The 11,537-nt window shown below is 42.0% G+C and overlaps 1 protein-coding gene across 1 annotated transcript in view; it reads left to right on the top strand.

Moving 5' to 3' along the window:
- Positions 1-11,537, top strand: part of Patj (PATJ crumbs cell polarity complex component) — a 299,188-nt gene that overhangs the window by 96,078 nt on the left and 191,573 nt on the right. The window contains exons 20-21 of the mRNA XM_028778758.1: positions 593-1,000; positions 10,356-10,479. Of these exons, the coding sequence (XP_028634591.1) occupies positions 593-1,000; positions 10,356-10,479 (532 nt within the window). The remainder of the gene's footprint in view (positions 1-592; positions 1,001-10,355; positions 10,480-11,537) is intronic.

Below are 11,537 nucleotides of genomic sequence, written 5' to 3'. Positions count from 1 at the left end.
TTGAGACATACGACTGTGCCCTTAGTGTGTAAAGCACTTGAGACATATGACTGTGCCCTTAGTGTGTAAAGCACTTGAGACATACGACTGTGCCCTTAGTGTGTAAAGCACTTGCTTTGTAAAGGGCTAGAGGTGGGGCACAGCGGTGGAGTGTTGCCTGGCACGTGCGGGGCCTTAGGTTCGATCCTCTGTCCTTCAAAACAGTACAAAAGAAGAGCATCACTTGAGTTACTTATGCATGGCCACGCTGAGCTTGCAGTCTTTCCTAACTTAAGTAGAAGTGTGAGTGCTGTTGTGAACTTTGATTTGTGTTAGGGAGGAATCACATATGTGTGTAGCATTTTAACCAAATTCACTGATGGAGAATTGTTGGTAGTTATCGTATGATGAAGCTTTCAATTGTGCATTTTCGGGGCTGTGCAGAATGAGCTGCAGCTTCTTCCTGTCTCGTGACACAGAAGATCATGTGCTTCTGACCATGAGTTGGTTAAGGCAGGGTGCTGCAGTCAGGTTGGCACTTCTGGGTTTAAGCTGTATAGTGCAGCTTTAAGACAGGTGAAGCTTAACATTTTTCAAAACCTTTTATTTACAGGGATTTAGAGATGAGCCTTATCTTGAAGAACTGGTGGATGAACCTTTTCTAGATTTGGGAAAGTCTTTGCAGTTCCAAGAAAAAGACATGGACAGCAGCTCCGAAGTCTGGGAAATGCATGAATTCCTGAGCCCTCCGCTGGAGGGAAGGGCTGAGGAGAGAGAGATGCTTGTTGACGAGGAGTACGAGCTCTATCAAGATCACCTCCGGGCCATGGAGTCACACCCACCACCACCATGCATTCGGGAGGCCGCTGCTGCATCTCCCAGGCTGGAACTCCAGGCTGGCACACAGTGGCTGCATGCTAACCTCTCAGGAGGCGAATTGCTAGAGTGTCCCGATGCAGAGTCCATGATGAGTGCATATCCCCAGGAGATGGAGCAGTATAGCTACAGCACCACAGACATGGTACGGCTTTGCTACACAGCCACCACCTCTTCCCCACTCTGCTCCCCCGCCCCTCGCTCATATCACTTCCACAGATAAAGCAGAAATGAAATGCGCTTTTCACAGTTAGGATGGCTGACAGTTTGTACTGCCAGGAGCCGAGCTGTGTGCTTGAGGTCACCCTTTTTTGTATCACACCACTTCTCTGGAATCCTGAGCTGTGGATTACCTTGCTGGTCTAGTGGTTTTTCTCTGTTTGTGTGTGTTCGTGTGTCACGTGTTTGTGTGTGTGTAACATTTTTCTTCTCATTTCTCAGTTCAATAAAGAGTTCTTTTAATCCTTAAGATTTTCTTTTAAATTCTCTAAAGGTAACATTGTTATATGTTTTTTGTTATATGGTTATATGTTTGTCAGGGCAAATCAGGGCAAAATTACCATATAGTGCATTATTATATGTTATATATTATTATATACAGTACATTATTATTTCTATCTTTGCTGTTCACAGCATTTTCCCTGCTATGTGTAATGCAAGAGTAATGTGTGCCAGAGAATTACTTGTACATTTGAGGCTCTGACTATTTATAACTTGGCAAGAAGCATTACCTTTTAATAGGTTAACCTTACTATTAAATCACCTGTAAACTTGATTTTTTTCAAATAATATTATATTTAATTAGTTGCCTTTTTTTTCCCTTTTTGTTTTTGAGGTAGAGTTTTTCTGTGTATTGGCTGTCCCGTAACAGCCTGGACCAGGCTGGCCTCACACTCAGAGATCCACCTGCCTCTGCCTCCCAAACTGGGATTAAACTCCCAAACTGGGTGAGTGTGTGCCACCACCTTCTGGCCAACTATTGGATATTTTTGTTTGTGTTTGCTTTTGTTTTTGTTTTTTTTATTGTCTTGTTTTGGTTATTTGTTTATTTTCTGGCCCGAATTAATTTTCAGGCTTATGAGAAGAAAGTTATTATATGTGGTATTTTTATTTGTTGAATTTTTTGTTAGTTTTCTTATATGTATAAATATTTTGCCTGCAAATATGAATGTACACCATGTGCATGACTGGTGCTTGAAGAAGCTAGAACTGGATGTCAGATCCCTGGAACTAGAGCTGCCATGTGGGTGCTGGGAATCAAGCCAGAGCCCTCTGCAAGATCAACAAGTGCTCTTAACCTCTGAGCTGCCTTGGCTGCCCTAGAGGGTGTCTTTTAAAGGTATGAGGATGATGTGCTCACACAGGTCCCTGCTGTCTCCACAGGCTGATCTTTTTCTGTGTGATGAGCAAAGTAGGCAGAAGCTGGCTTGCTTCCTTGCCTCCCTTGGACATTTCCTCCCTTTCCCTTCAGTAAATCCTGTGGATTTGTTTGCTGAGCAAGGTGCTATCCTAGCTATTGATGTAGCCTCAAGGATGCCCCTCAGCTGAGGATTCTGAGCAGCCTAGGTGTCTTTAATGTGTAAGTGGTCTTGGATGCTGGAAGCAGTGGCACAGTTGCCTGGTGTCCCCCACTGGCATAGCTTTCTCTCTGTGCTTGCCCTTCCCTGACCCTCAGTGCTCAGTTCACACTGGATATTCACTTAGATAAGCATACTAGAATCAGAGATCACTGAATGTGCACACACTTCTGTTCTGGCTACTTTCTCCCATAAATAGGAAATTCTAGCCACTTAAATAAAAGACAAGTGGAAATATTGGTCTGTGTTGCTACTTAAACATTTAAGGCAAGAGATGAAATAGACAAGTATATTTAGGATATTTATTCAATACACTTAGTCAAAATTCATGTCTTAAAAGTTGTATCAGGTTAAATCTTTTGCATATATGTACATTTAACTATAATTTCATTCCAGTTACTTAAGTGCGTATTTCATGTCTGTCTTTGTTCACAATAGTCACTTAAAGGTAGGTCATTGCATGTTTCTATGTAGCTTGTTTGAGATAAGGCCAGTCTTTAATTTATACTTGTTAGTTTGTTCCTGGCCTCCATGATAAACACTGACCAGCATCAGCCTGAGCAGGGAGGGTTGGCTGGCTTCAGCTTACACTTCTAGGTCAAAGCCCATCATTGGGGGCAGTCAAGGCAGGAAATCAGGCAAGAGGTGAGGCTACAGTACTGCTTCTTGGCTTACTCTCTGGCTTCTGTTCAGCTAGCTTTTTATACAGTCCAGACAGACTCATTAGAGCTGGTGCCGCCAGCATGGGCTGGGCCCATCCAGACGTGCCACAGGCCGGGAGCCTTAAGGTAGTTTTTCAGTTGAGGTTTTCTCTTCTCAGGTGACTCTGGGTTGTAACAAGTTGACGGTCACGTCTAACCAAGACTCTGGGGTTTTTTGGTAAAATGGTTTTTATTAAGGCTTGATCAAGACAGTAGTTAGTGCTTACTACAGTTTGAAGGACATGCATCTTAATTTCTAGACTGATAGATAATTGCCCATATTAGTTACTTTCTCTTACTTTACAAAAAACACCAGGACCAAAGTGAGTTATAGAAGAATTTATTTGGGTTCTAAAAGGTGAGAGACCACGATGGCAGCAAACAGCAGCTAGATACATGCTGCCTATATCTAGGTGGGGTCTGGGGAGGGGACAGGAATAGCACCAGGCTTAGAAACCTCAGAGCTCTCCCCAGATGGCATACTTCTTCCAGCAAGGCTCAAACCTCCTCAAACAGCACTACCAACTACGGAGCAAATGGTCAAACATTTGAGCCATTGGGACATTCTCATCCCAACCAGCGCAGGTCTGACCTTGTTGCTTCCCTTACTGAATTCCCTCTTCCAGTCATTCTTGCTTGTTAGGACCATTTTCCTATATAGAAAGAATAACTTAGACCTCAAATAAAATTCAACTCGAAGTACTGGTAGTCCATTTTCACACATGATGCTAAGATTATAAATTAAAATAGCTAATATGTGTTCATACTATTTCCTTTACACTTAACCAAAATGTTGAGTTTCTGCCTCTTCTCACATTGAATTACATGATTTATGGAAATATCAATATGCATCAATATGGTAGGATATGTTAATGAAGATTGTTTCAGCTCTAATAAACTCTGAACCATCACCACTTGATTTTCTATTAATTCTTCCTGCTACAGCGATGGTAGGGTGGTCTTGGATCTTTACTTGCACTGTTCGTGCTGATGGACCTCTGGAATCATACCTTATCATGCAATCATACCTTATCATGCAATCCATGTTCGTTGTTTTCTATTTACTTCTCGAACCTGAAGATGACTGTGTACAGTATTTTCAGTGGCCTGAATTCTGTCATATGAAGTCACATATGAAATTTTCTACTTGTGTAATGTAGGTACTTATTTCAGATTTAGGAATAAACTAAGATATTCAACCTATACTATTAACATATATGATATAATGTTACAGTCCCTGAGAGGATTTAAAGCTATATTCGAGTGTGTTATGTACACATAACATGTAGTTCGTAGCACCCATTTAGAATGTGTTCTCAAGAGGATTGAGGACCATTACTGCTTCTGTCTTGGTAAGGCTGTATTTGTGGTATATAAAGAATACCCAAGAAGTTCAATTTTGACTCTCCTCCACCACCTACATACTCTTGTTTTAGGTAAAGGATGAACTATGACAGTTTCTGGATATGTATTGTTCACCTGGCCAACCATACAAATTGTGTAAATGTCTGTATTATGTACTTTTAGGCATATAGTTTGGTGGTATTAAATACCATTATACTGTGTGTGACTACTATCTCTGTTCATCTCCAGAACCTTATCTTCCTCCGTTGAAATGTTGATCCATCCAATTAATGAGTGCCCTCCCCTCGCCCGTCACCCCCTGGCACTAACTGTAACTCTGTCTTCTGTTTAAGAACTTGAGTACTATATAGAAGTGTAGCTATGATAATTCCCATTATATGCCTGGCTTTTGTCATGAAGCATAAGCTCTTCAGGGTTCATTCATGTGTATGTCAGACTACCTCACTGAGGTAGAATAATTCACCCTGTATGGATGTCTCAATGGGAAATCTTTTCTTCTGACCCTTTCAGGTCAGATCTCGGAGAGTATCTGTTTGACATTAGTGGAGAGTAAGAAAAGGGTTCTGTGGGTAGAACAAATTGGTTTGTTTGGGAACCACAAATGAAATTTTGGGGGACAAACGTGATGAGGAAACTTGTGATTTGTTATTTATTCAGGTATTGTAGGTGCTGCCCTCTTCAGGCCACCTTGGGTATTAGGCCTACTATTCTTTATGGGAGTGGACCCACCCTCATTGACCTGTGACAGCTTACTTCCCACAGGTGGCTTCTTGGCATCCCCCTCACTCTGACTTTGTGCTTTTTGAGACATAGGTCTTACTGTGTAGAACAGGGTTTCCTCCACCAAGAAATGGACTTGCCTCGGTTATCAGGTGCTGAGATCATAGACCTGTGTCATCCAGACAGCCAAAGCTGCTGCTTTCAATCATGCAAGGGAAGTTCCAAAGCATGGCTTCTTTTTGTACCTGCAAAATAATGTTTTTAGCCTAAGGCATCTGTGTGGCAACTCGAAGCTTCTGAGAATGTTTTCTCATGTGCCACATTTTGGCTTTCCACGTAAGTGCTGGGTACTGAACCAGGATCCTTTGAAACAGCCATATATGCTTTTTGCTACCGAGCCATGACCTGGACCAGCAAGTTGTTCTTCAGTGACAGGGTCCTCAGAAAGGGGACCAGTAGATCAGAAGCTAATGATAGAAGATAGAGAAGATAAGAAAGTTTGAGACCGAGAGGTCTTATACAAGCTATGTCTTAGGCCAAATAAGCTTATTAAGAAGTACAGTACCTTATGTTCCACTTCTGGGGAGAAGTGGGGCAGAGTAAGCAGAGTCTGTCATACCATAGCACCAAGTCAGTGGGAATCTAATTAAACAAAGTTGCACAAGGGCAACTCGGTATCTCAAGAGCATTATAAATCTAGTATACAGCAGTCTTGGGACTGATAACCATAGCCAAATATGGTGGGAAGATTGGCTTCTTGGGATATGAAGCCACAGTTCCCCCAAGGCCCTGACCTCAGGCCATGACCTGCTCTGCCAAGCATATTCCTTGTTTCAGAGAAGACTGTGTTTCTTCTCTATGCATCAGTGCCTCAAGGTATGGGGGTGGGGGCGCTTAAAGGCCCTGGGCCCAGGCTATTACTGGCTTTGCCAAACACATTTCTTCTCTATACACCAGGGCCCCAGGGGAGGCCTAGGTGGATCCGTCCAGCCCTCAGTAGAGTGGTGTTTCCAGTCCTCCACCCTATTGTTCATATTGGTATGTAAATACCTGGTCATGACCTGTTTTTGGTTCTATCGGGTTGCCAAACTAAATCACAATCAGAGATTCTCCAAAGGATCCTGGTGTTTTATTTGAGAATAACAGAATAACTGTGTGAATCTGCAGGTTATAGTGACCAGTAAGCATTTTCAAAGGAGTCTAAGGCAAGTTTTTAAAAGAAGAATTTACAATTATAGTCTATTGATATGAAGGTCCTGTTCTTGAAGTCCTAAAACTGTAGTTGGCCCAGCTTATTAACAGAAATGCTTATTAGGGAAGTGTTCTGTTAGGAGTGTCTTGTCTGAACTTTTACAGAGCTAACAAATACTAAGCATTATAAATGAAATGTTCGTGGGGCATGTCAAGCATGGGTGTTCCCACGGGAAGATGTTGGGAGTAGCTGAGTGTGGTGGGTACCTGGAGTATATGAGCCAGATAATTCCAACATATGGGGGGTGAAGGCAGGAGGATTATGAGTTCAGATCAGCTTTTGCTCCATAGTAAATTTGATATCAGTTAGACCCTGACTTTAAACCAACAGAAAACAAAGACCTTGAGAAGGACCTTAGACATTGTCTCTGGTAGACAAACACTGCTCCTTTCCATTCCTCATTCTCTGGTTCTCATCTCATTGTGATGTGACCAGAGGGGTCAGCTTTTGTCAGAGTATTGTACCATGTGTCCAGCTTTGCCATACCCTCACTAATGCTGGTTTGCCTGAGTTTTTCAAATTTTTGTTTGTGAGTAGCTGGTGTGCTCTACTGTGTGATTTGTTTTGAGATAGCAACTTGCTCATATCCCAGTACCTTAGTTACTGGCCTGTTGTGTGAGATGGTGGCCACCCAACAGAACATTTAAATGAAGAGGGAGTTAACGTTGGCTCATGACTTCAAAGGGATTTCTATTTGTTTATTATAGCAGGGAAGGCAAAATAGCAGGAACAGTTCTTGGTGGCAGGAGTGTGGGAGTGTCTTATTTAGTGATGGGGAACAGGAAACAGAGAACACAGGCTGGAACCAGAGGTGACTGGAACGCTGAGAGGCCCATTCCTAGTGACCAGCTGCTGTTTGCTAGGCCCTGCTTCCTGTAGGTTTCAGTGTTCAAAATATCACTGCAAGCACTTTATAGCCTGTAGGGGGCATTTCAGATTCAAAACAACTCTGCCTGGCTGTGAATTCTACATTCTCTTGCCTTAGGTCTCTTTGAGTGCTAAGGTTACAGAGCGGAGATATAGACATGCACCAGCACACGTATCTTATTAGGACTTTGATTTGCATTTTGTTAATTAGTGGTTAGTGATGTTAAGCATCTTTTTATATTGACCCATTATGTATTTGTGGGAAAACCTACTTTGTAACCATCTGCTCATTTTTAAAAAGTGTTGATATTTTTTGTTTGTTTTTGTTTTGATTTTGATTCAGGATTATTTGCCTCAGATAGATGAGGGCTTTTTGTCTATTTATAGAGAAAAAAAAATCAATTTTTTTTTCTTTTTTTTTTTTTTTTGGTTTTTCAAGACAGGGTTTCTCTGTGTAGCCCTGGCTGTCCTGGAACTCACTCTGTAGACCAGGCTGGCCTCGAACTCAGAATTCCACCTGCCTCTGCCTCCCAAGTGCTGAGATTAAAGGCGTGTGCCACCACTGCCTGGCCAAATTCAAATTTCTAAAGATCTAACCTTTCAAATTTGCTTGCTGAAGGCTAGAAAGACGGCTCAGCAGTTAAGAACACTCCTTGCTCTACCAGAGGACCTTGGTTCAGTCTCAGTACCTACCAGGCAGGCACCAAGGTGCATAAACAAACATGTAGACAAAACACTCATGTAAAGTAAAATAAATATAATAAAATTCAAATCTGCTTTACTAAAATCCAGATTTGGGGCAGTTTTCTTCCTTACCAATTATCATTAGCAGACTTTCCGCTGGTGGTTTGAAATATCCCAGTTAGCCAAAAATATTGCAAAATGTCTTCCTTTTTGGGTACTCCGTGCCCTCCGTCGCCTCCTTTCCTTTCTTTGGGAAGTTGCTGTCAAGTAGTTATACCTTACTTCTCACGTTCATGTAATCTCTGCGTTGAGTGGTGCCTTGTAGGCTCCGTTGGTCCTCTTAACTTTATATTCTCCTCTGTGGTCATGATTTGTTTGGGAAAGCTGTCAGGAATTAGTATAGCAGTTCTCAGAGTGCCTTCTCTTCTACTGAAGCTTGACTGTATATTTTTTAAGAGTTATTTATTTGTTTTATGTAAGTACTGTTGCTGTCTTCAGAGGAAGACCAGAGAGGGTGTAAGATTCCATTACAGATGGTTGTGAGCCACCATATAGTTGCTGGGAATTGAACTCAGTACCTCTAGAAGAGCAGTCAGTGCTCTTAACTGCTGAGCCATCTCTCCAGTCCCCACGTCTGACTATTCTGATTGTATAGAAAGTGGATCATTCAAAAATATAAACATTTCATTTTGAACAACCAAAATCCCAACAATAAAAAAATAAACAGTAGTACCTGGTGTGGTAGTACACTTTTGTAATTCCAGCAGTCAGGATTTGGAGGCAGAGGATCACAAAATCGGGCTAGCCAGAGTTACAAAGCTGGAACAAGTTACAGAGCTTGGAAAAGTAAGACCAAAGTTTTTAAAATGCTGATCATTTAAATTAATTAATATATCTATATGGTAAGCATAAAATTTTAATTTATGCTTACAGAAATTTATGATGATTATGTTCTATGTCTATGGGCCACTATAACATACCATTTTCTGGGTGAGGTTAACATCAAAAATCTATTTCTTATCCTTCTGGAGGCTGAGAAGAAGGTTAAGGTGTCAGTAGTTTTGATGCTTAGGAAGGGCTCAGTTTACAGTTCACAAATGAACCTTCTATAAGCGGATTATCTAGAAATCTCTTATTGGACCTTTTCTTTCAGGTTGCAGGTCTCCTTCATTAAGGCTTTGCTTTCACGGCCTAGATGCCTCACTGAGACCTTCCTCCTAACACCTCTACTTGAGAGACTGGGGCCAGACAAATCCTGTTTCCAAGCTTGCAGGGCCCTGAAATTAAATTACATTAAAACAAATGAACAAGAGAAAAGCATGTGTATTGTCTTCACAGCCTTATATAGCATGGGAGCCTCAGTTCCTCAGATGCTGACTGACTGCTGAGGAATGATAGCTGTGAAAGTGCTTCTTAGGGAGAGACTTAAGGTCTCCTTGCTTATCCTTGAAGATGGAGATGTTGTTTTCTCTTTCCCTTCAGGGACAGTGTCTTTCATGAGGGGATTTCCATTCAGGCTTCTTGTAGGGAACAGCTTAAAGGTCAAAAAACGATCCTTTTGTACCTGCTGTGTTTCAAGACATTCAGTTTAAAGTCTGTGTCTCAGTACTAGGTTACTCTTTGAGCATTTTGATTTAACGTAAGACTTCAGAGAGGGCTGGCATGTGTTAGCCTTCTAGCCGAGTATATCTTTAAAAACCCATAAAACACGTGGCCAGAAAGCGAAGACAAGAGGAAAGGCCACTAAGTTATCAGCAGTGTTTGTCAATCTGTAAGTTCTATTTTGGGCCAGTCTGCATGACAGTCATCTGGTCTGTGCCTATGAGTCCAGTTGTTGGAAAGCTGCGAGTTCAAAGCCAACCTGGGTTACTCAGTGAGACCCTGTCTGGAAAATAAAAATAAATACGGCAAGCCAAGAAAATAATAGTACCGGGAGTGGGGCAGAGCAAAGGCCAAGAAATAGCAACAATGTCATGGGTGTCAGAGGAACACATGTAGGATGTTATATATCACCAAATGACTTGATTGACAGCCAGTTTGTTTGTCTTTGTCTGCTCTGGGATATGCTCCTTTGTATTCATTTGTTAATGCTTAACATGACTCTTACTATCTAGGTTTCCAAGTCTAGGCTCCTGTAGCATTTAGTGCAGCTCATGGGAGAATAACCCCCGTGCGGGGGAGAGGGGGAGGGTGGCAGTGGGGGGGGGGAGGTACAGGGGGTGCAGGTGCAGCTTGCAGCCCGTTATCCATTGTATCGCTGTCTAGTTTGAACAATATTATGGTGTTCTCCTTGCTTCTTAATAAGCCAAATTTCTGGTTTTCTTCCTTTTCAAGATGGAAGAAACGTTTGGCCTTGATTCCCGGCCGCCCATACCCTCCTCTGAAGGCAGTGGTCAACACGGCAGATTTGATGACATGGAACAGCTTCATTCACTAACGAGCAGCAGCCTGGATTTAGGTTTGTGAGCTTTGTTAGATTATTTGTGGTCCTTACCTTTTTATACAGTGTATTACACTGTCACACTTCCATTCCTTATGCTGCTTTTAATTTTTTGAGACTAAACCATGACTGCATTGCTTCCTGCTTCCCTTTTTGCCCTCCAGTCCCGTCTGTCTCCTCACTACGCTCTTTTGAACGTACTTAACCTGTCTCGAACAGCTTTGGCTGAGAATTTCCATTTCTGTGAATCGAGAAGGCTACGTGTTTTCTGCCTCCTCCTGCTCTGTATTACAGCAGAGATTGGAAAGTGAGACTTTACATGAACTCTGTCTCTACTGATATATGTTAAAGTCTCCAATGCTATCAAGTGAAATTGCTAGCTCACTAGATGGAGCTGTTAAATATTAATAAAGAGGTACATATTTGAAACATTTATGAAGTATTTTCATAACCATAAATTATAGTTGATTCTAGTACATTAATAACTTAGGTTACATTAAAGAATTCTGAAAGTGTTAGGCCTCTCTTTGCCAACTCAGAACATCAACTTTCATATACTTTTAGTCATCTAACAATAAAATACTGACTTTTGTTTTGATATTGAGATCCTGGGCAAGACTGTTGTGCCATCACACCAGAACTCAGAACTGTGGGGCAGGGTCTATGCTGTCTTTCACTGCTGGAACCAGCTTGGCAGAAAGCACCTCGCCGTGACATCTTGTGTATTACACACAGATGGGAGAAAGCTTTAGAAGGCAATGACAGTTTGCTGTGAGGTCAAGACTCTGTTCTGTGGAATCCACAGAACGGAGCCTGATGGTGGACAGAGAAAGCCATGCAGTGCTGATGCTGGTCGGCTCCTCTGAGTGACCAGAGCAGGCCATCACTGTGGAACCATCAATTAGATGAGTCTGCCACTTTTCAGGCTCATAACTGGGAAGAAAATAGAGCTTTTATCTTTCCTGTAGGAGATCTACTTTTTAATTTCACCCCGTTTCTGTGGTTCTCTGATTAGTGAGGACTTACTCATTCACGGTTCATGATAAGAATGAACAGACCACACTGGCTGGGTCACC

Source organism: Grammomys surdaster, unplaced genomic scaffold, assembly GCF_004785775.1.
Source record: "Grammomys surdaster isolate TR1022 unplaced genomic scaffold, NIH_TR_1.0 341, whole genome shotgun sequence".
Lineage (NCBI taxonomy): Eukaryota > Metazoa > Chordata > Mammalia > Rodentia > Muridae > Grammomys > Grammomys surdaster.
Note: the sequence above shows the minus strand (reverse complement) of the source record. Positions and strands in the feature narration are given on the sequence as shown.